We start from the raw sequence: 25,695 nt of genomic DNA, 5'->3' as shown, positions 1-25,695 counted from the left end.
GGGTAGCTGTTACTTACAGGTGTACACAATGGAACACACTGTTCACTAAGACAAACTCCCTCCAATATGCACTATTCATGGTACTTCTGATCGATTGATTCCATGATTAAGTAAATTGCGAATTATCGTAATGATACTTCTGGATATAATTGTAATTACTTGAGCTTAATTGTATATGTTCAATTGGTCACTCCGCTAGTTCAACAAAAGCTCGGTCTGATTGCATTTGAATCAAAATAAAATTCTACGACTTTAGAAATAATTTAATTGAGTCGATATATTCGATGTGAAATTAAATTAAGCTGTTGTGAAAATTGTTCAACTAGAGAATTAAAAATTTAAATATTTTTGGATAAATTAATTTTAATCAAGTAAAATTAAATTAAACAAAATTAATTAATATTAATATGATATTTTTGGTGATTTTCAAGTCAAACAATTGGTTTAATGGGTAATTGAACTTCAAAACTGAGATCGAGACCCGAAAATGATCGAACCGGGCTTGGTATGTGAAACCGAGCCGACAGTCCAACCGGTGGTAGGACCAGACCGGTTGAGTTGTCATTGGCCCGAACCAAACCATATCGGGGTGCCGTAAGGGTGTCGCATCTGCGATGGCACCACTGAACACGATTATATCAGCTACAACGTTGGTGGTATTCTAGTGGCCGACGAGTGGTCCTTCAACGGTTGAGTAGTGGAAGAATCACTCCTATTAAAACTCTACCGGATAATTTAATTTCAAATTAACTATTTCAAAAATAATATTATTTTAATAAACTTATTATTAAATTTAATTTAATACTTATTTGATAATATTTATTAATTTAATATTAAAGTGATTATATTAATATTAAATCAAATTTAATATTTATCTTATGCATAAATAATCTATTAATTTAATAGATTTAATATTAAATTTAATATAATAAATATTATATTAATTTAATATCTTTTCGTAAAAACAGCCTATTCCTGTAAATTTTCCAAAAACCAACCTGATAATTATTTTAATTTTTTGACATTTTTGAGTAAATTAATTATTATTAAGGACGGTAACGTATAACAGAAATAAAATTCAGTTAGGCTAGTTGTTACTTACAACTGTACAGAGTGGAACGCAGCGTTTCACTAAGAACAACTTACTCCCTTCAATCCACATCGTTTTATTATACTAAGAAAAACACTAAAACTCCCCGTTTCGATAACGGTAAAAACGACAATGCCATCATCCTCGGATTCGACACACAAACTCCTGGAGTTTCGATTTGGTGGTTGATGCCCTGATGTAACCTGTGTTCTGATGTTCATGTTTTTACCTGTGTTTTTCTAACAGTAAGTTCAGGTCAAATGTCTTCTCTGCTCTTACCTGACTTTCAGTCATGCAATCGTACCCTATTTTTAAGATGGATTTTTTATTTTATTTTATACTAAAACAAACAGTAAAGCTTTATATATATATTAATGAATCTTCTATTTAGAGGAAAAAGAGAGAGAGGGAGCTGTAATTTAATGAACAAAAAATGGAAAGCTGCAATTTGGAAGACAATTTCTTCATTGGACCCATCCCCTCGTTGATGGCAAAGATACGTTAATCTCTTTCAATCATGTGCAAGGTGGGCCACGAGCAATTAACTTTAGCCCCTCCTAGTCCTCGCTCACACATTATAGACAAAAGTATGTACGTATGATTCAAGCAAAAGATTAACATGAGACAGTTGTCATAAACAAAAGTTTAACTTTCTCGTGCTAAAAGAAAGTTGAAAAACAATTGGGAAAATAAGTTTGAAATAATGATAGCCTAATTAGACATGGTTGACGGTGCGTTTACTTTCAATTAGTGTAAAAATAGTGATGGCGATGAAATTAAATATTGTAGCGATACTATAGCGTGAAATAAAAAGTAAACTAAACGCACCGCACCGCACCCAATCGCCCATCCAAACCCAACCTAATATTTATCACAGTGCAGAGTAAACTGCCGAATACAACAATTCTATCTCATGCAGAAATAGTCTGAAAGAGTATAGAGAGAGAGAATGATAAGTTCTCAAATCGTTAACTAAACAGAATAAGTAGTAACAAATTTGATTATTTGAATATAACCTCTTCTGATCTTGTTTGTTTTAATATGTATTATCACGAACTTGTCTTCTTCTTCTTCAGAGAAGTTCTGCCCTGGCGGCGTATCCATACTGAGATCTCCTGATGTTATCTCGTCTCTTCTTGTAAACCAATCCACCGACGACAACCAAGCACGCTGCTATCAACACCCCCACAACGATTCCCGCCTTTTTTCCTGCGCTCATTCCTCCGCCACCACTGGCGTTCTTTACGTCCGGATTAACGTTGTTGTGGCCGATATTGCTGTAAGGAGAAGGAGAACTCGCTTGTACCGGATCTGAAGGAGACGACGCCGGAGCGGGCGACTGTGTACCGGGTGAAGGGGCTGGGGGTGGCGCGGGCGACTGTGTACCAGGTGAAGGGGCTGGGGGTGGCGCGGGCGACTGTGTTCCGGGTGAAGGGGCTGGGGCTGGCGCGGGCGACTGTGTACCGGGTGAAGGGGCTGGGGCTGGCGCGGGCTGGGGCAAAATGGCAGCGAATGTGAGTTGAAGAAATAGGAGGAATGCAATGGAAAGAAATTCAAGTTTTGCCATTAGAGTAGATGTAAGAAAGAAAAAATTGCAGTTGAAAATAGAGGAAAAAGTTCGAAGAAGAAAAACAGAGGAAGGTTCAAAAAGAAAGGCTACGGAAGAAGGAATTTATAAGGGTAGTAAACACGGGGTAAATCTAGGGAGAAAAATAAATTATTAAAATAGTGACTTTTATTTGCCTCTAATTATATTTTAGTTATTTATGGTTGAAATATTACGTTTTTTTATTTATGTTATCATTATGTTATGAAATTGTCACTCTACTGTTAAAATTTGTTACCTCCCAAATGACAGTCTGATGTGGCAGTTAAAATGAATTTTAAATGCTCAACTGGGATGATAAAACTTAATTTTTTTATGAAAATAGAATACAAAATTTTACCCTAAAACTCAGTTTTCTTCAATTTAAAAAGAAGGAGGTTTTTTTGTTACTACCACAAAAGAAAAGAGCATAACCGTAGAAAAGAAAAAGAAAAAGAAAAAGAAGAAATGCACCAACCCCTATACATGCTTGCTATTGTGGTTGCCCACAATACACAAATAAATAAAGATGAAGCATGTCCTTTTTGTTTGTTACATATATAGAAAAGCATGAAAAGATGGACTGTCTTTTTGCAAAAAAAAAAATCCATTATTTACTGTAATTCATGTCTGGACCCTCCATTGAATTGATCTTTTGTTCTTCTATTTTGAATAAAAAATACAACCGATTGATGGTTTTTCAGTTAAAATAAAAATAAAAATTAAAAAAATGAATTTATTAAAATAACCTTATATATTTAAAATAAATGATATTATTATGATGTTAATTTTGTCTTTTCTTATTTAAAAAACCAATAAAAATTTACAAATATTAAAATTTGAAACCATGCCATCGAAATTTAAAAATATTTTCTTTTACGATTCCAACTAAGCTTTTATAAAAGTATATAATTTTATATATTTCACCCACATATATGAATAATACCAACTCCTTTGAAAGAATTTCAATTAAATAATATATACCAATAGTTTTAATCGACTCGTATTAGAAAAGAAACAGGAGTTTAAGTTATGTTTTTATAGACATAAGAGAAGACCTAGGTTTTAATAATTGTATAAAAATGTAGATAAAGCCTAGGTTCAACTTATGTTATATCTGCATCCATTAGGCCATTGTTTGTCGACACTACCAAGGTTTTCTACTGTCTACTCATGAATTCGGCTTTTAATTTAAACTCTGTTTTCCACGACAATCCTTAAAAATACTATACCCACATTCATATTATATTCCAATCCAATTATTACAATTTTAAATTTTAACATTTTTATAATGTAATAATTTTAATTTTTATGTTTTAATATAATATATATACATTATATTTGAATTCATAATATTGTAATTTTCATATTCTAAATTTACTATTTTAACCGAAGGTACTTATAATTTTTTATATCAATTATTCTATAAATTTATTAAATATTTTTTATTTTAAATTTAATTGATGAATTTACCTTAGAAGTCCAAATGTAAAAGTTTCTTTTAACAAATTTTAGATATTATATATTGTTGATACAAAGTATAATAAGGGAGGAAGACAGGGTGGAATGAGGAGAACAATGTGATGTAGTGAAACTTGGTTCACCTGTAGAGGCCAAGAGCCGGAACCAGGACAAAAGGACAGGTTGGTTGAAAAGATAAATGCTTAAAGTAACTCTAGGGTATAAAAAGGGTTGATCCCTTGCCCATAGTTTTTCAATGTATTTATAGGGAAAAAAAACCCCTTGTCCACTAGTATGATATTGGCTCAATAAGTATTTAATCTCGTTAAACGTGTAATGAATATTTTATTAGTATGAGGTAATTAAGCCTAAATAGACTCCATATTGTCTTAGAATTGTATTCACATTAGGATAACGTTCTCCTATGAACATGGGTGGTGGGTTCCCCTTGAAGTGGGTCGGATGGTTGTATACAAAAGGTCAGTGTAGAGTCAACAATGCCTTTTGGGCTTGACACATATCTTTTTGGTTGAGGGGTATAACAATAACCCCCTAGTCGAGCAAGAGGTCATAAAGTGACCTCTCGCAATACATGTTCCAAGAGTCTCTTAAAGGCTTATCTGGTCGGAGAGGATGAGGTGCCATCAAACAATTGTCATAGACGTAATGTTCTTCTAGGGAGTAGTGCCTCGTTTCAGTGATGTCAGAAACGATGGTTTTGAAACCCCATTTACTGATGATTGAGTCTATAAGTTTTAATATTTAAATTATTAGTCTATTATATTGTTATACAAAAACCTGATTTGGAAAGAGGCAGTTCGTCTTCTTTCCTTTATCCTTTCCATCACCGTTTTTCTTCTTCTTTGTTGAGCAAGGAAAGTCGGTCAAGCTTTGTACTCTTGCATGATATTGTGCATGAATGTTGTGTTTTTGAGATTGTTTTGTTAAAGATTTTATGAAATTATCATTGTTGAATACTTGAAAATGTGGAATTAAATGATTATATTAGATGTGAGGTTACGAAAAAGAATCAGGATTAAAGTGTTTTACAGACCAAAACAAAAACGGAGTAATTTACCCTTTAAAGTTTGAGCATTCTAATTTTTATATTTTAAATTATTTTACATATTAAAGTTTTTCCAACTATCCATGTCATCATTAACTAATGAAATTGGACAATAACCAAACGCCACTAACTGTTTGCAACTTCATATATTAAGTTATTATAAAACTTATTTAGATGTTAAATTAATAATGGGAGCATTCCATAATCAATTAACAATAAATTAATTTTAAATTGGTAAACTATTAAAATGGTTTTTTATTTATTATACGTTATATTTTAGTCACTTATGTTTGAAATATTACATTATCACGTTGTAAAATTTTAGTCACTAATTCATTAATTGCCGTTAACGGTATAACAGTAAGCTGACGTGAAACGTTAAATCATCATTTCTAATAAAAAATTTTAGGTTAAATTATACAATCGGTCCCCATATTTTTTTTGTTTTAAGCAATCTTTTTCTTTTATGTTCTTTTAAGTTTCTTTTTTTTCTTTATTTTCCGTTCTCTTTTGCTTCTCCCTCTGTTTTCCTCTCTTCTCCATTTGTTTTAACGTAGTTTTTCTATATTTGTCATTTGTTAAAACTAATCCTTATACTTTTATTTTTCTGAACAATTTAATTTTTTTCGAGTGAGGCAAGCTTGTGGACTAGTTTTAACAAATAGAAAACATAAAAAAAACTACATTAAAAGAAATGAAAAAGGGAGGAAAACAAAGGGATAAGCAAAAGAGAAGAAAAACAAATAAAGTTAAAAGAACAAAAAAGAAATTAAATTGCCCAAAATAGAAAAAAAATATAGGGACCAATTTTAAAATTTAACCTAAGCTTTTCGTTTAAAATGATGATTTAACGTGCCATGCCAGTTAATAGCTCAGTAACTAAAATGTTACAGCACGATAACGTAAACATTTCAAACATAAATGACTAAAGTATAACATGAGATAAACAAAAAATACTATTTTAGTAGTTTCCCAAAATGAAACATCAATGATTTTTGGATATAAGATGTATTCACTAAGTTATAAATCCTAACTTAATAATTTGATTGAAATTTTTTAAAATTTATTGTCTTAGTTTAGAAAATTATTTTCAATTTATTGCAATTTATAAAAAAATATTAATATGGTGGATGCTTTGAGTACATGATTTGAGTTCCACGATAAATTATTGAAATATGTGTCTTCAATTGTACCATGTGTGTATAATATGTGTAACTTTTGTCCAATTCTTTTCTTTTCGATTCTTCATCTATTATGCTTTGTACTAGTTTGATTTTACATTATAGTTGGTTAAACATACATTTGTACTTATAGTATATTTGTGAAAGTATTGCATTTATTATAAGGGATAAATCTAAAAGTATATATGAACTTTGATTTAATGTGTATTAATACCCATTAACTTTAATTTGGTACAATTATACACGTGAAACTCTTATTGTGGTTCAAATGTACACTTGAAACTTTAATTTTGATTTAAATCATACACATTTTAAAAATAAATACATCAATTGTTTTTATATTGGATAAATATAATTATTTTATGCATGTAATATATAAACATAAAATGATATTATATCAATAATTATGTTAATAATTTACAAGAATTGGATCAAATCAAAATTTCATATCTAAAATTGCACATCAAATTTCCTGTATACAATTGCAAATTAAATCATATGTCATGTGTAATTTTGGTATTTATCCTTATTTATAATAATGAAACTTCCAAAAAATTATTATATATGGTAACTCTATCTATCTTACTTTTGTTCTTATCCTTATTATACCATAAGTTGTGTAAATTAAATTGTAAATTTAGTATTTTCCTATTTGAGATTTTTATTGTGCTACATAATTGGCAAGTATATCCTCAACTATTTATTGCATCATTTAATATTAGGTTCAAAAGGGTTCACAAATTCAGCTATAAAATGTCCAATATATCTCATAAATTGTGCATCACCGACTCATTTTCATAATATAATCGACTCTAAATTTAATCTCTCAACATCTTTCAAACAATGGCTTCTTTTGGTGTTGCTTATTTTTTCATCGTTTTGGTCGTGGCATTTGGTTAGTGTATATCATATTTCTTTACTTCGATAGTTAATCATTACATACATATATATATGATTTTTTTGTACAAAAGATATTGCGATCTTAAGATAAAAGGAGAGGTTGTAATTGTTGAGATTCAAATCTCATTTGTTTTAGATTTATATTTTATATATATATATATATGCATCAGTATTTAATTAAAAAATTAAATAAAACAAATAAATGATGAAAATTTATTGTTTAATTTGCAGGTGTATCAAACTTGGAAGCATGTACTCATGACTCGGAGTGTCAATTGAACTGTGATCATCTCGGCCTTTGTGACTTAAAAACCAATAAATGTAGTTGCTTGCCAGTGTCTAAGCCATTACCCTTTGATGGTGTACCGATGGCGAATGCTAAATGCAGCACGGATGATGATTGCAAGGATGCTTGTCCACCAAATTGCACACCTAAATGCTTTCATTGCTTTTGCTTATGCTATTGTAATGCTTGAAAAATATATTGTTTTTGTTCAAAAGCCTTCAAATTTAAGCCTTTCAATAATTTGTATTAAAAAATTGGTACATAAAATGAATGAATAGATAAAGGTGTTGAGAGAATTCATTTGTCTTTATATACTAAAAACAACTTCATTGATCTTGAAAAAATAGATGTAAGCTAATAGTTAAAATCATGCTTCCAATTCAAATATAAATAATGTATTTGTGTTATGTTTATGTTCTTTTTATGTCAAGTTATATTTATATTGTGTAATCATGTCATATCTAACATGATAACATTTACTTCTAAAGAACTTATTGATTGTTGCATAACTTCATTATTTCTCTGCTAGAACCATTATTGCAAATTATCTATGTTTTGTTAAAAAAGACATGTTTGAGTACTTTAAGATTTATTATTATTTTTTCAACTATTGAAATTGAACTAGCGGAAAAAAAAACCCAAATAAAATGTTAGATTGAACTAGCGGGGATTTAGTCTTCTGACACTGATGGGAGCTTGAATCGATGGTGGGATTCACAAAGTAGGAGCACCTTGTTGGATTGGATCGTGCGTCGCGTACTTAGTAAGGTTTGAACCCCTCCCCTTTATATGGCACCTAAGGGTTTGAACCAAACAAACCCCTCAACAAGTCGTTATTGTCTTTGGATCAACCCAATGTTTTGTCTCCCAACTCTATAGAAAACTTGAATGTCTGAGGCTACTTGAAGATTCAATGGATTCATAAAGTGGAAGTGCCTCATTAAATCGAACTATATGTGGTGCATGATCACCTACCAAAGGAAACAGTGGTCATTTACCTATGGTAGAGTATTAAACCCTACACCTATATCATATAGGTCATTAGAGGGGAGCCATAATACCACTTGATTAAGTGGCAATGTATATGCCTTTAGATGCAAATATAAGGGGCAAGGGTTTAAACCTTACCAAGCGTGCAACGTTCACATTCCTTTAATAGGTGATGCACAGTCTGATCCAACATGGCGTTCTTGCTTTATAAGCATCATCTTCGACTTGAGGATGCATGATGAAGTTAACCTCTTTTTTTACTTTTTCCTAAATTTCAAATCTTTTTTTTGAACAATTTTATTATATGTTTTGATTATATATGCTCTTTGTAACATAATGCCCACAACTATCCATAGCCCTTTCCTAACTCATAAATAAGAAGATAATGTGCTTCAACGGACTCGAACGCACGTCCTCCTACATTGTCAATAATGTTCATACCAATTAAGTTAAGACTCAATCAGCAAATTTCAAATAATTGTTACATGCCTTTAAAATATTTAATATATGTAAATTTTCTTATTTGATAGATATAATTTTCTTTAAGAACAAAGAAGAAGAAATGGTGAGAAATGAAAGCCTTTAAATTCCATTTCGACTAACTTTTTATATAACTATATATATAAAAGGAACATACTCCTACTTACACGTGGCAACCAAATCATGTTCTCTCTTTTTTTGCGTTTTACCGAAATGGTTAATTTCAGTTTTTGTCCCTTTAATATACCTAAGGTCCTCTTCTACTTACAAGCAGCACAGTCAAACCGTGCTCCCTTATTATTATTTTTTTGCATTTTACCAAAATGGTTAAATTTCAGTTTTGGTCCCTTTAAAATTTCTAAATTTAAGATTTAATTTCTATAATTTAATTTTTAACGTAAATTGGTTATTATATTTTATTATGTTATTAATTGGTCGAAATAGTTAATATCATTAACTTTTTTTTGTTAAAATATTACGTGACTATATAAAATTTGAATACCGTAATGGTCTTAGAGACCTGACACATTGACACATTGTTTTCTATTTCTTTTAATTTTGCGTCGGTCTTACATTTTCTTTTTCTTTTTCTTTTTGCAATTTTAGAAAAATAATTAAATTTCAATTTTGGTCCTAAATTTGAGGTTTAACTTCTACACTTTAATTTCTAATGCAATTTGGTCACTGTATTTTTATAGCATTATTAATTAGTACAAATAGTTCATATAATTAATTTTTCGAGTAAAATATTACATGGTTATATATAATTTGAAAACAGTCTTAGAGATGAATCGTAGTTTTCTATTTCTTTTAGGTTTGCATTGTTGCTTTGTTTTATTATTATTATTATTATTATTATTTGTACATTATTAGACAATGATCAAACTTCAGTTTTAGACTTACGATAACGTAAGTGACTAAAATGTAACATTTCAAACATAAATAACTAAAATGTAACTTGAGGTAAATAAAAGTGACTATTTTAAAAGTTTACCCAAAATGAAACATCAATGATTTTTGGATATAAGATATATTCACTAAGTTATAAATCCTAACTTAATAATTTGACTTAAATTTTAAAAACAATTATTGTGTTTGTTTAGAAAATTATTTTAAATTCATTGCAAATTATAAAAAATATTAATATGGTAAATGGTTTGAGTACAGATTTGAGTTCCACGATAAATTATTGAAATATGTGTCTTCAATTGTATCATGTGTGTATAATATGTGTAAATTTTGTTCAATTCTTTTTTTCGATTCTTCATCTATTATGCTTTGTACTAGTTTGATTTTACATTATAGTTGGTTAAACATACATTTGTACTTATAGTATATTTGTGAAAGTATTGCATTTATTATTAGGATAAATCTAAAAGTATATATGAACTTTGATTTAATGTGTATTAATACCCATTAACTTTAATTTGGTGCAATTATACACGTGAAACTCTTATTGTGGTTCAAATGTACACTTGAAACTTTAATTTTGATTTGAATCATACACATTTAAAAAAATACATCAATTATTTTTATATTGGATAAATATAATTATTTTATGCATGCAATATATAAACATAAAATGATGTTATATCAATAATTATGTTAATAATTTACAAGAATTAGATTAAATCAAAATTTTATGTATAAAATTGCACAAAATCAAATTTCATGTATACAATTACACATTAAATCATAAATCATGTATAGTTTTGGTATTTATTTTTATTTATAATAGTGAAACTTCCAAAAAATTATTATATATGGCAACTCTCTCTGTCTTACTTTTGTTCTTATTCTTATTATACCATAAGTTGTGTAAATTAAATTGTAAATTTAGTATTTTCCTATTTGAGATTTTTATTGTGCTACATAATTGGCAAGTATATCATCAACTAGATATTGCATCATTTAATATTAGGTTCAAAAGGGTCCACAAATTCAGCTATAAAATGTCCAATATATCTCATAAATTGTGCATCACGACTCATTTTCATAATATAATCGACTCTAAATTTCATCTCTCAACATCTTTCAAACAATGGCTTCTTTTGGTGTTGCTTGTTTTTCATTGTTTTGATCGTGGCATTTGGTTAGTGTATATAATATTTATTTACTTGATATTTAATCATTATATACATATACATATGATTTTTTTTTGTACAAAAGATATTGCAATCTTAAGATAAAAGGAGATACTGCAATTGTTGAGATTCAAATCTCATTTGTCTTATATTCATAGTATATATATGCATCAATATCTAGTTAAAAAATTAAATAAAACAAATAAATGATGAAAATTTATTGTTTAATTTGCAGGTGTATCAAACTCGGAAGCATGTACTCATGACTCGGAGTGTCAATTGAACTGTGATCATCTTGGTCTTTGTGACTTAAAAACCAATAAATGTAGTTGCTTGCGGTGTCTAAGCCATTACCCTTTGATGGTGTACCGATGGCGAATGCTAAATGCAAGACGGATGACGATTGCAAGGATGCTTGTCCACCAAATTGCATGACTAAATGTTTTCATTGCTTTTGCTTATGCTATTGTAGTGCTTGAAAATTATATTGTTTTTCATTCAAAGGACCTCAATTTAAGCCTTTTAATAATTTGTACTAAAAATTGGTACATAAAATGAATGAATAGATAAAGGTGTTGAGAGAATTAATAGTCTTTATTATACTAAAACGACTTTATCGATCTTGAAAAAATAGATGTAAGCTAATAGTTAAAATCATGCTTCTAATTGAAATATAAATGATGTATTTGTGTTATATTTATGTTCTTTTTTATGTTAGGTTATATTTATATTGTGTAATCATGTCATATCTAGCATGATAAAATTTACTTTAAAAAGACTTCTAACACTGATGGGAACCTGAATCGAAGGCGAGATTCACAAAGTAGGAGCACCTTGTTGGATTGGGTCGTGCGTCGCATGCTTAGTAAGGTTTGAACCCCTCCCCTTTATATGGCACCTAAGGATTTGAACCAAACAAACACCTCAACAAGTCGCTATTGTCTTTGGATCAACCCATGTTTTGTGTCCCAACTCTACGGCAAACTTGAGCGCCTGAGACTACTTGAAGAGACAATGGATTCATAAAGCAGAAGTGCCTCATTTGCCGTGGTAGAGTATGAAAACCTGAACCTATATCATATAGGTCACCTGATTAAGTGGCAATGTATGTGCCCTAATGCAAATATAAGGGCAAGGGTTTAAACCTTACCAAGCACACAATGCTCACATTCCTTTAATAGGTGATTCACAGTCTGGTCCAACGTGGTGTTCTTACTTTATAAGCGTCATATTCGACTTGAGGATGGATGATGAAGTCAACCTCCTCTTTACTTTTTCTTATATTTCAAATTTTTTTTGAACAATTTTATTATAGGTTTTGATTATATCTGCTCTATGTGAGACAATACCTAGAACTATCTATAACCCCTCCCCAACTCATAAATAGAAGGATAATGCGCTTCAACGCACTCGAACCCACGTCCTCCTACATTATCAACAACGCACATGCCAATCAAGCTGAGACTTGCTCAGCAAATTTGAAATCATTTTTACATGCATTTCAAATATTTAATATATGTAAATTTTCTTATTTGATATATATAATTTTTTTTAAGAAGAAAGAAGAAGAGACGGCGAGAAGTTGAAAGCTTTTAAATTCCATTTCGACTAACTTTTTATATAAATATATATACAAAAGGAAGGTAATCGTATTACACGTGGCAGCCAAATCATGCTCTCTCTTTTTTGGGTTTTACCAAAATGTTTAAATTTCAGTTTTGATCCCTCTAATCTTCTCCTTACAAATGGCCCACCCAAACCGTGCTCCCTTTCTTTTTCTCTTTGTACCAAAATGGTTAAATTTCTATTTTGGTACCTCTAAAATGTTGAAATTTAAGATTTAATTTCTATAATTTAATTTTTAACGTAAATTGATCCTTATATTTTTATTATGTTATTAATTAGTCGAAATAGTTAGTATCATTAACTTTTTTTTGTTAAAATATTACGTGAGAGTCTTAGAGACTGGCACATTATTTTCTATTTCCTTTATGTTTGCATTAGTCTTACCTTTTTCTTTTCTTTTTTTACTGTTCGAGAAAAATAATTAAATTTTAATTTTGGTCTCTATCATACCTAAATTTGATATTTAACTTGTACACTTTAATTTCTAATGCAATTTGGTCATTGTATTTTTATAGCGTTATTAATTAGTACAAATAGTTCATATCATTAAGTTTTTGATTAAAATATTAAATGGTTATATATAATTTCGAGACAGTCTTAGACACAGATACATACTTTTTTTTTATTTCTTTTAGGTTTGTGTTGTTGCTTTGTTTTTAATATTTTGTACATTATTAGACAATGATCAAACTTCACTTTAGACTTTTACTTTTATAATATCTTTAGTTAGTTTAAATATTTAATATTATTTATTTCAATAAAAATGTTGACATCAATTTTTCTTAGGAACAATATTTCAACAAAAAATTTATTTTATCATGATGCATTCGAACGAATGTTTTTAAGAAAAAATCCATATAAACATTTTCTATACTATTTTATTGTTACATGATTAACAAATGATTTTTTTGTTTAATTTCAAAATGTCACATCAATAAAATTTATAATAAGAAAATGGTCAAATACCATTTTTGGTCCCTCTACTATCCCTAAAATTAATATTTGATCTTTTTATAAAGGAAGGTCCTTTACCTTGACACGTGTCTGGCCCTTCCCTCTTCTACGCCATACATACAATAATGGAAAAATATCACTTTTGGTCCCTCTACTATACTTAAAATTAAGATTTAATATTTATACTTGAATTCTACAATAATTTGTTCCTACTTTTATAATGTTTAGTCCAAATTGTTAATATTGTTGACTACTTGATTAAAATTTTTACATAAATTTTTAAAAGAAAATATGTTACTAATAAAAATATTATTTTGGCATGATGAGTTTGAATAAATTTTTAAGTTTTATAAATTATATAATAATGGTCAAATTTAAATTTTGGTTCCTACACTACACTCAAATTTAAGATTTAATCTTTATATTTCAAGTTTTTGACATAATTTGGCACCTCAACTTTTTCAATGTCATTGGTTAGCGAAAAACTATATTTCAATTAAAATGATGATGTTATTTTTAAGAGTTGTTAACATCATCAAAATTATTTGTGAAATTTTCAATTACATGGTTCTTGTGTGATTTTTTTTTTGAAATTTCAAAATGCCACTCCAGCGAATTTAGCAAAAAAATTTATTTGTGTGACCAATTAGATCTGGATTTTTAAATTTGAAAAATAGAGAGATTAAATTTGAAAATAAGTAGGGTTTATATAAAAAATGAAATAGCCATTGGGGGGTAAAAATATAATTAGCCATTTGAAATTTTAACTGTTGAAAAAATTGACCGTTTTATATGTTTTGACAGATGGATAAAATGATCTTGGACGAAAATGTCTCCCGAAGCTGTTTTCTGTTTTTTTTTTCAAAATTGGCCTATTTTCCTAAATTTGAGAAAAACGGCCTAATTCCCTCATTAACTTTCAAAAATGATATTTTTGCCTAATCAACCTATTTTTGTTTGTTTTTAGCTTAGCATGGAAGATTCAAGATTATATAATCAAAAGAAATTTAGGTTTTATAGACAATTGTTAAAAATAGTTATTTGATTTGATTTTACTTTGGAAACATAAAATGAACTTTTAAACTTTAGAAGGAGATTAAATTAAATAAATAAATTAATTTCAGTATTATTGTAACAAATCAGTTGACACTATAGATAAAAAAATTTCAACAATTTATTTAATTGATTTTGATGTTTGAAATTTAAAGTTTCAATTTTGAAAAAAATTAAAACTTTTGGCAATGGGGTAAACAAGTACACTATGATTATTTTTTTAATACATTATTTTAGTTTCTACCGCTTTTTCACTTTAATCCTTAATTTTAATTTACCTGGATCAAAACTTAAAAAAGTTGGTGACGAAAATGAAAATGATCAATTGGCGTATACAGTCATATGCCATTAATAATTTAATGTTTGAGAGAGTAAAATGAAAACACCTTAAAAATTGAGTGATGGAATTGAAAAGACTTTTTTTAGATGATCAAAATGAAAACAACATAATTTAACCTTTCAAATATGAGCATTCTGATTTTTTTTTCTTTTTTAAATTATTTTACATATTAAATGAAGAAGGGAGGAAAACAAGGGGAGAATCACAAGAGAATGAAAAAAAAGAAGGGAGAAAATTAAAAGAACATAAAAAAATTTAAATTGCGCAAATTGAATAAAATATATTGACCAATTGTAGAATTTAACCTAAGATTTTCGTTTAAAATGATGGTTTGGCGTGTAACGTCAGCTTACCATTATACCGTTAACGGTAATTAACGGCTCAGTGACTAAAACGTAACATTTTAAACATAAGTGAGTATGCAAAAATGAAGATCATTTTGGTTCAAGGGATGCATAGCATTTGCAAGTCACCCATTACATAAAACATGTTTCACATGGTTTTGTCCCTTGGGCCTTAGGGGTCGATGTTTCATTTCATGTTTTTCTTCCCAATTTGAGGCAATAAGGCATTATTACCATAATTTCATTCCATCTACCTAACAAGGGTATTTTATATTTTCAATTTTAGTTTAATTCATCAGTAATTTTCTTTTTTTTAAAATTATTCACCTATGACTTGCATCTTGGCAGACTTTGAAAAACAACAAACTCAATTAAAATATGGATTCAATTTTTCATATTATATTTGCTTAATATATTATTTAAAGACATTTTTATCTATCTTATTTTTAATTTATTTTCACAAATGTTATATATTTTCCTACTCTTAATTTTTTAGTGTTTAATTCGTGTTACTTTGAAAAAAATTAATTGTTACTATTATTAATATGAGTTTTTCATAATTTTATTAATAAAATAAATTAAGTATTAATTGTAAATTTGTTTAATTTTGCGTTTGATTTATCAAATACAATTAAATGGATATAATTTAATTCAGGTTTTGATTAATTTGGTAAAAGTTAATTGCTAATATTTCATCAAATCAAATTTAAAACTCAAATTAAACTAGGGGTGAGCATTCGTCGAGTCGAGTTGAATCGAGTAAAAAAATTCGAGTTAAGTCGAGTCAAGTTAACGAATTCTATTATTTATACTCAATGTTGTGTTTACATGGACCGATTATTTAATTAGTAGACGAAGTACAAGATTATTTAACTATATAGATAATCTAATGGTTTTGTCTTTTAACTTAATAGGTAAACATTTATCAAAACGATGTAGTTTCTTTGCCTTTTAACCTAATGGTTTTGACTGTTAATTTTAGAAAAGGTAAACATTTATCAAAACGACGCAGCTTTTGCCTTTTCTTATTCATATTTTTGGATAACTCAATTGTATAATTCATATTCGTTTATTTGAGTTAATCCAAATAACTCAAACTATTTAATTCAAAATTTGAATTTTTACCGAGCTTTTCAAATCGAATCGGATTTTGCTCAATATATATTTCATTTGCTCTTTCATCCTCAAGCTTTGACTTCTTCTTTCTTTTTAACAATAATAACAAGTGAGATCGGAGTCTTGTCATGTTGAATTATTGAGAACGAATTGATTCTCTATTATTTTTGGGTCTATTCGTTTTCAAATTTTATGGATTTGACATTTGGATTCGTGTTTTTTTTATCATACATGCCAAATCTTTTGGATTTATGTTACATTTTTAGGGTTTCAATTTGTTTTAAAATTTTAAAGATTTAAAATATTAATTTGGTGTATCGATTAATAAATATTTGAAAATACTGATAGAAACCTTTAAATTTATGCTATAAATATAAGTTGAATTAATATTTGAATATGCGATTTAGGAAAAGATTAAAGACTATAATTTATTTGGTTCTTGATTTAGGAAAAGGTTATTATTGTTAATAAAATTAAACGCACAAAAAGATAATAATATTATCTCCGAGTACTAAAATGTATAACTTTTGTCATATTAGATAATAATAAAAAAATTAACATAAATATCATATATTTAAAAAAAAACGTCAAATATGTATTAAGCCTACTATATTATATTATATATGCCCTTTTGCAAGCACATTGCAAACTATTTCATTGTATATAAAAAAAGCAAACGATGCTTCACCTGCAGATAAACTAGATTATACATACTGTATTGCGGGGGCCTCAATGTTGGGCTTACCAATGTAAGAAACAATCAAAGCTTCAATTTCAACGCATGTCAATGAATGAGCGAAGCGGATATGGTAGGGAACTCGATAAGTGCTACCGAAGAGGCGAAAGGTAGATCCGTTCAACTCCCACTGAAAGTTTCTGCTCTTTGCTGGTTTCCATCCGGACCTCTCCGAGGTGAATTAACAGCTCGTGGAGGTTGGACCGGCGGTGGTGTCGGAACTTGGGAATTATGGTGCTGCTGGTCGGACCAAGCCTGCCATCTTCTTCTCCAACGCATGATCTCGACAATGATAGAACTCCCGCTCATTGCAACGCCGAAACCAGAAAAAGTTGCAAGGAGAATTGATAGTACTGCTTGTACTTTCACCTGCATGTCCAAGAACGATTAAAAGTTAATTGATTTTAATCAAACCATGTTTTACACAAAATTTAATGTTTAAAAGTACCAAAACTGTGTAGTTTAATGACCATTGCATTGATATTTCTCGGAGAGGTGAGTGTTGGATCATACAAGTATATCAAAAAATCGAGTTCAGCGGGTGCTAAGCAAGATAGAGAAATCACTTACCAATGAATAAAACATATGGGCAAAGAAGACCACCAAGGCAAATTGAATCGATGCGTAAACCCAGATGAATCTTCGCTTCACTGAATACCAAACATTCAAAAGGATTTTTTCTAATCAACATTTGAATTTCCTCTTAAATTAATCAAAAAGCTTGAGGATGTTCGCCAAGCCTACCCATAGTTGAAGAAGTCATCGATGCAAGCAGGCCTAGCACGCAAGAAAATGGAAGCGATATAGCAATGGCTCCGGTACCCATTTTTCCAACCTGCAGGTAAATGGAGATATCCATGTATATATCAAGGATATATATATATACAATAGCAGAGAAGGGAAGTTCTGAATGGAAAACAACTTATCCTACGAGAAGCTGCTCGAGAAAACAAAAATATGCAAGCATGCTGATGATTACAAGAACCGGGACCTCCTGCCAAACCCTGCAATCATCAAACGGATAAGTGCTCGGAATGTACACAATAGAGCAGTCTGGTAATTTGTTTTTTACTTAATGTTTAGAAGGTATGAGGAATGCTTAAGGTATAACATACAAAACCGAACACACTAGTGACAGAAACATATCCGTATCTGATATTCGCACCTGAATCCTATAGGAGAGTTGGTAAGAAACTGTAATTTACCTGTATCCACGAGCTTCATCCGGAAAACCTCTACTTGTTCCACCATGGCGAGCTCGAACACTTTGGATTCGTAAAAGGGTGACGGGTAGGTTCTGAACCTCTTGCTTGCACACATCGCATGTCTTGTTGCCTTTGATGGTAAACCATTTAACGGCACAGTCTTTGTGAGCCAACGCAAGCTCGCCTTTGCAGCTGCATTCCATCTTAAATGTTTCGCCTCCTTCGCATAGTTCAACCATACAAATTCTACAAACAGCCTCTTCTTCCAGTATGTCCTCACCATCAGGGTCTCTGTTTTCTGAAAAAAAAAATGAGATTTTCATAAGACATTGCTGACAAAAGTTCGAGGCCGAATACCTTTATATGCTTTGAACTTCATGTCGGATCTATTTAGATGAAAGGCACTTTGCAAAATTTTGAACATAAGCATAAACATAGATGAATGCATAGAATGGATGCCTGAATCGGGCCTGATAGAAGGGTTTGGGTTTGAACTTATTTCTCCTTCCTTTGTTAGCGGAGTTGAGGGAACCACTCTAAAGAATGAATCCATTCTCCTTAATTTTCCTTCTTTTTCGTTTACGGGAACTGAAAACGAGCGAGATATCTTCAGCATGCTTCCCTTACTCTGCAAAGGAACCAACACTTAAATCCTTGTATGAAAATGACTTCTTTCAAATGTTCTTCATTTAACATTAAGACATCACTTGGTCAGGTCAATAGATTGCAAACATGCAATAATTCTAGCAGCTAATTAACATTCCCCTATTCGTGAATCGAAAACTGACTACGATAATCCAACATGATAAACTACAAATATTCACCGTCTAGTTGATAGAAAAGACGATCTAAATCCAATAAAATTATAGTCACAATGTCAAGTAAGAACATAACAAAACTTACAGAGCCACCAAGGCTTCCCCCGCTTGCAGATTCCGGGTTCGAGTTTGCAGTTTGAGTTACAGGCAAGGAAGATGTTCTGTTTATCATGGGAGTAAATATCTTGGTAAGTGACAATGTCCTCGACATGGAAGGCTTCTCTTTTAGAGAAGTAATCGAAGATTCGGGAGCCAAGTTTGCAGCCTTTTCAATATCCGAACTTATACTTCTGGCCTTGAAGCTTAGTTTCGGCAAGAGACTCCTCAACGATTTACCTTTCGACGACGAAGGACCTGAGGAGGATCCATTAATCCTTGCATCGGAAGGACTCGGTGTCAAGTGAAAATTCACTTTCCTGGGAGTCAAACTAGGTGTTTGGGGCATCTTAACTGTGACAGACTCTTGAGAAGAATCATCCAAACTTCTCGAGGGGATCTCGAGAAAGAGGTTGGTTCGCTTCCAATTACGAGCATCCGCCGTTTCCTCGGTTATTCCGGCAGAATCTTCCACCTGAAACAAGAACAATTCATCATTATGCAACCAAACATACAATAATGAACTACACTTGAGAGCTGCTCTCAGCATATTAATGCAAAGATGGGGCAAACATATAACTTCACAATGAGTAGCTAGGGTCCTACCGACAATGTTCCAATGAAACCGGTGATTTAACCGATGTATTTAACTATCTTAAAATATAAAAAAGATCAGTAACAGTTTAAAATTTAAATCCACCAGAGTGAAGCTAATTAATTTGTGATTTATTTCCCTCATAAGTACAAAGTGCCATTAAAAACAGCCTAAAACCATAATCTTTACATCGAGTAAACATGCAAATTTCCAATCTATGGATTCTAGCTGTAAATGTTATGAAGTAATATTGAATATTCAGTGAAAAAATACAAATTAAGCATTCCAGTAACAAGGAAACTGGAAAATACCTGTTGAATAGGAACAGAAACTGTTCCTCGTCTTGCAGCATCACCAACATCATGTTCCTCTGTCACTGTTTTTTCTTCAGTCTTCATCTTTTTTTTCATCAACAAAATCGAAGAAATCTCACTAAATCAACAATCTTAAAGAAAGAAAAAGGGTTGTTGGGTTTCTGTTGAAAAGAGTGGGAGATGAACAATATTTGTCATTTAAGGCAAGATATGGTGGAAAACATGGCCTACTGACACTTCTTTCTCTCTCTCTTTGGTACACGACACTGCAGTGGAAAACCAGTTTTTAACTTTCACTTCAATCACTTGGTCTGCTTTCACCGCCATGAATGCTTGTAAACGATAAACCAATGGTTGTTCTTCATGATTTCAATAAAACATAAAGGAAATCTGGTAACCCATTATTCATTTCCTTTTCTTCTTACTTCTTTTAAAAGCAGTGGGTCAATGTTACGTGCTGTTCATGGCTTTTGAGAGGTTTATATATAAGACAAATTATTTTAATAGAAAATATATTATAAAAAGAAAGAAATATTGAATTTTTAAACTGATTTGGTATTAACTACAATTTATTGAATGAGAAAGATGTAGCTTTTTCTGGCTCAAACTATTCCATAAATAAGAAAGGTAGCAACACGAAGAGTTGCATTTGAATGCTTATTATATAAACTTTAAACCTTATAGAATGAAGAATAAAACCAGAATATTTATCATCTATAAAAGAAGAAAAATAAAGTATGGATGATGTAAACAATATTTATGGGGAAGCATGGATGCCGCCCTAATTTATTGACAGATCCATAAATGCGTCTATTAAATTGGTTAGTTGGATTCTTAATTTTATAACCCTCTTCTTCTTCTTCTTCTTCTTTTAAAATTAATAATATGCTATCAATATTGTTTGAATCGAATTGGACTGATCAATTAGTCAGATTGGAAATCGTTAAGAGTATCGGTTCGATGAAAAGTATAAAATCAATTGACCCATGAATTGGTACAAACAAGTTGAACAAAATTAAAAAGTCAATTTGAACTTACAGTTGAGTCGGTTTTTATATTTTTATTAATTTATTTTCTTTGGACCACTCGAACCGAAGGTTTGACTTGTTTGACCATTGATTTAATTCCAAAAACATTGGTTGCAATCAATAATATCAACTTTTTTTACAACAACAATTTTTAAATTTTTCTTAAAGATTATGTTTTAAGTTTACAATTAATTATTTTTATATAAAATTATAAAAATTAAAATTAAAATACTTTCAAATAATATAATTATTTTCGCAGAATATTCTAGATGAATGGGGTCAACCAAGTTATTCTTCTTAACAACAGCATTGGCTACCCAGAGCTTCGCAATCAATTGCTCATTATGATTTTGCAAATCCAACAAGCGTTGGCACTCTAACTACACCTGAAACTAGCATTGTTGAGCCAAGAGTTGTTCTTGCATGAGGCGCATTTTCTCTTACATCTCATTGACTTGCAATTGAGAGACCTAATTTGAGGATCCACCAATAGTGGGTTGAGACTAGAGAGTAGTTAGATTGAAAAAAATCTGGCACATGATTTGATATCTAGAATTTGACATGGAAGTGTCGGGCGAGATTTGAATGCTTAGAGTAGTTGGTGGCATGACTATGGCTGTAGTAGGATCAGCCATAGGAGTGCAAAAAGGGATATAGAAAGTGGCCATGAGTTGCATAAAGGCTTCAAGAGGGGTAATGGTTGGGTTCTTTGTTCTCTAGGTGCTAGGATGAAGATTTTGGTTCGAAGGAAGCTCAGTGTTAGTAGGAAGTTTGTCATTCCCCTAAGAGGAGTTGGCAGGGTTAACGAAGTTGACGAGATTAAAGGAAGTGAGAGTTGTATTTTTTGGAACTTATATATTGTCTATCTATGTTCACCGCACCAATTGTTAATACAAGACACAACAAGGGAGGAGATAGTGGTGGATTGGTGGAGACCAATTCACCTAGAGAGGTGGAGAGTCAAAAAAGAACAAGAGGATAGGCTAACTAGAGTAACTTTAGGGTTTCAAAAGGTCGATTATTTCTTCGTCGTTGTAAGTGCATTTATAAGGAAGGTGATCTTATCCACAAGTTTATGTGGAGGATAAATACTCAGTCTCACAAAATGCGTAAAGGATATTTATGGGTGCAAGGGTGACCATGGAGCCCATTCTATTATGTGCTCAATCGAATGAGGTAATTACGCCTAAACAGGCTCCTTATTGTATTGAGAGCATGTTCACAAGTGTTCGCACTTAAAAGTGGGTGATATTGATAACGAAAGGGTGCTACTACCACTCCCCAAATTTGGACCAAAATACTATCTCAAGTAGAGTCAAATGGGAAACCAATGTTTTCTGCCATGCTTACACGTATCTATGTAACGAAAAGATATAACACATTTTTTAAAAAAAAATAATTATTTTATGTATGCAATATATAAATATAAAATAATGTCAATCAATAATTATGTTAATAATTTACAAGAATTGGATCAAATCAAAATTTTATGTATAAAATTGCACAAAATCAAATTTCATGTATACAATTACACATTAAATCATAAATCATGTATAGTTTTGGTATTTATTTTATTTATAATAGTGAAACTTCCAAAAAAATTATTATATATGGCAACTCTATCTGTCTTACTTTTGTTCTTATCCTTATTATACCATAAGTTGTGTAAATTAAATTGTAAATTTAGTATTTTCCTATTTGAGATTTTTATTGTGCTACATAATTGGCAAGTATATCATCAACTAGATATTGCATCATTTAATATTAGGTTCAAAAGGGTCTACAAATTCAGCTATAAATGTCCAATATATCTCATAAATTGTGCATCACTGACTCATTTTCATAATATAATCGACTCTAAATTTCATCTCTCAACATCTTTCAAACAATGGCTTCTTTTGGTGTTGCTTGTTTTTTCATTGTTTTGATCGTGGCATTTGGTTAGTGTATATAATATTTATTTACTTCGATATTTAATCATTATATACATATACATATGATTTTTTTTGTACAAAAGATATTGCAATCTTAAGATAAAAGGAGATACTGCAATTGTTGAGATTCAAATCTCATTTGTCTTAGATTCATAGTATATATATGCATCAATATCTAGTTAAAAAATTAAATAAAACAAATAAATGATAAAAATTTATTGTTTAATTTGCAGGTGTATCAAACTCGGAAGCATGTACTCATGATTCGGAGTGTCAATTAAACTGTGATCATCTTGGTCTTTGTGACTTAAAAACCAATAAATGTAGTTGCTTGCCGGTGTCTAAGCCATTACCCTTTGATGGTGTACCAATGGCGAATGCTAAATGCAGCACGGATGACGATTGCAAGGATGCTTGTCCACCAAATTGCACAGCTAAATGTTTTCATTGCTTTTGCTTATGCTATTGTAGTGCTTGAAAATTATATTGTTTTTCATTCAAAGGACTTTGAATTTAATCCTTTCAATAATATGTACTAAGAAATTGGTACATAAAATGAATGAATAGATAAAGGTGTTGAGAGAATTAAATTGTCTTTATTATACTAAAATGACTTTATCGATCTTGAAAAATAGATGTAAGCTAATAGTTAAAATCATGCTTCCAATTCAAATATATATAATGTATTTGTGTTATGTTTATGTTCTTTTTATGCCAAGTTATATTTGTATTGTGTAATCATATCTTATCTAACATGATAAAATTTACTTCTAAAAAACTTTTTGATTGTTGCATAACTTCATTAATTCTCTACTAGAACCATTATTGCAAATCATCTATGTTTTGTTAAAAGAGGCATGTTTGAGTACTTAAAAATTTATTATTATTTTTTCAACTATTGAAATTGAACTAGCAGGGAAACAAAAATCCAAATAAAATGTTAGATTGAACTAGTAGGAATTTAGTCTTTTGACACTAATGGGAGCTTGAATTGAAGGCGGGATTCACAAAGTAGGAGCACCTTGTTGGATTAGGTTGTGCGTCGCGTGCTTAGTAAGGTTTGAACCCCTCCCCTTTATATGGAACCTAAGGGTTTGAACCAAACAAATCCCTCAACGGGATCCTTATTGTATTGAGAGCATATTCACACTCAAGAAGTGTTCATACTTAAAAGTGGATGATCTTGATAACGGAAGGGTGCTACTACCACTCCCCAAATTTGGACGAGTGGCCAACCAAATTACTATCTCAAGTAGAGTCAAACATGAACTCAACGTTTTCTGCCATGCTTACACATATCTATGTAACGAAAAGATATAACACTTTTTTTAAAAAATTTTGAAAATCATTATTATACTTTACTTTGATTAATATTTAATATTGTATTTTAAAAAGTAAATTCATCATTATATTTTAGCTTTATACCGAATATTATTATTTACATTTTGTTTGATTTTTATTAAAATTTACCATTCAATTTTAATTTTAAAAAATAATTCAAGACAAAATTGAATTAATAACACTTTGTTTTTTATACTTAACAATAATAAGGTAATTAACATGATATTAAAAACTAATAAAATTGTTATTTTGTCTTGGTTTGCATGTAATAGTGGTTAAAACTTTTGTTAGCCATTCACTTGAAATGGGCTTTTTTATACAAATAACTTAAAAGAACAAATTAATTAACAAAATGACTTGAACCAAAAATTATATAAGGAAATGACTTGTTTTTAACAGTGTAACTCGGTACCGTCGGTTGGTCAGGCGATACCACCCACTTTTTCGACGTCATCATTTGCCAATCATTAGGTTAAAAAAAGAATCATTTTTGTGTCGTCACTATGTCAGGTGACACCCGTATTTTTCTCAAAATATTTGTGAAAAATACGGGTATTCACGATGAAGAAAAAAAAGAGAAAATATATTTTTTAATGGGTGTCGTCGGTGTCTCAGATGACACCAGTGGCTGTCAGGGTAAAAAAATTTTAATGGGTGACGTCAGACTATCGGGTGCCACTGCTAATTTTTGTAATAAAAAAATATTTTTTTGTGCTTCCACATTATAATAAAATATATATTTAAAATCATTATTATTACAAACTAAAAAAAACATTAAAACTATCTTAATCTATCCCTACACCTTAAACACAAATATAATATTTCGATTATAAAAATAAATATAATATTAATTATATAAATATTAACAAATATTTAAAATGAAAATATTAATATAATACTCAAATTATTTATAATAAACAAAATAACTTATAACTTACTATCAAATTTTCTCCCTAAAATACCAACACAAATTAACTTTCCCTTAAACCAATAATTATTAAAAAAAACTCTAAAACTTTTTTTTCCTTTCAATTTTTGGACAAAGGGGGAGGAGGGGACCATCCCCATTTAT

The 25,695-nt window shown here is 30.1% G+C and overlaps 3 protein-coding genes across 5 annotated transcripts; 1 reads left to right on the top strand and 2 right to left on the bottom strand.

Moving 5' to 3' along the window:
* Positions 1-1,937: 1,937 nt before the first annotated feature.
* Positions 1,938-2,754, bottom strand: LOC105792387 (uncharacterized). The gene has a single exon (XM_052634384.1). The coding sequence runs from the start codon at positions 2,655-2,657 to the stop codon at positions 2,163-2,165; it is 495 nt and encodes a 164-aa protein (XP_052490344.1). The 5' UTR covers positions 2,658-2,754; the 3' UTR covers positions 1,938-2,162.
* Positions 2,755-7,177: 4,423 nt separating this feature from the next.
* On the top strand, positions 7,178-23,983 carry LOC105793699 (putative defensin-like protein 263). Of its 3 annotated transcripts, none has more exons than XM_052635046.1 (2): positions 7,178-7,278; positions 7,515-7,825. In XM_052635046.1, exons 1-2 carry the CDS (start codon positions 7,227-7,229, stop codon positions 7,757-7,759), a joined length of 297 nt encoding a protein of 98 aa, XP_052491006.1. In that variant the 5' UTR covers positions 7,178-7,226; the 3' UTR covers positions 7,760-7,825. The 3 variants fall into 3 exon arrangements, with proteins under 3 accessions (XP_052491006.1, XP_052491005.1, XP_012477999.1); XM_052635045.1 differs by lacking the exon at positions 7,515-7,825 and adding an exon at positions 23,516-23,983 and having other exon boundaries at positions 7,212-7,278; XM_012622545.2 differs by lacking the exons at positions 7,178-7,278; positions 7,515-7,825 and adding exons at positions 23,178-23,288; positions 23,516-23,983.
* Positions 17,151-20,784, bottom strand: LOC105792383 (uncharacterized). The gene is made up of 8 exons (XM_012620933.2): positions 20,318-20,784; positions 19,401-19,886; positions 18,957-19,125; positions 18,498-18,795; positions 18,224-18,296; positions 18,037-18,127; positions 17,863-17,942; positions 17,151-17,661 (listed from the first exon to the last, which is right to left on the bottom strand). Exons 1-8 carry the CDS (start codon positions 20,414-20,416, stop codon positions 17,413-17,415), a joined length of 1,545 nt encoding a protein of 514 aa, XP_012476387.2. The 5' UTR covers positions 20,417-20,784; the 3' UTR covers positions 17,151-17,412.
* Positions 23,984-25,695: the final 1,712 nt, after the last annotated feature.

The sequence above is a fragment of the Gossypium raimondii genome, chromosome 8, assembly GCF_025698545.1.
Source record: "Gossypium raimondii isolate GPD5lz chromosome 8, ASM2569854v1, whole genome shotgun sequence".
Lineage (NCBI taxonomy): Eukaryota > Viridiplantae > Streptophyta > Magnoliopsida > Malvales > Malvaceae > Gossypium > Gossypium raimondii.
Note: the sequence above shows the minus strand (reverse complement) of the source record. Positions and strands in the feature narration are given on the sequence as shown.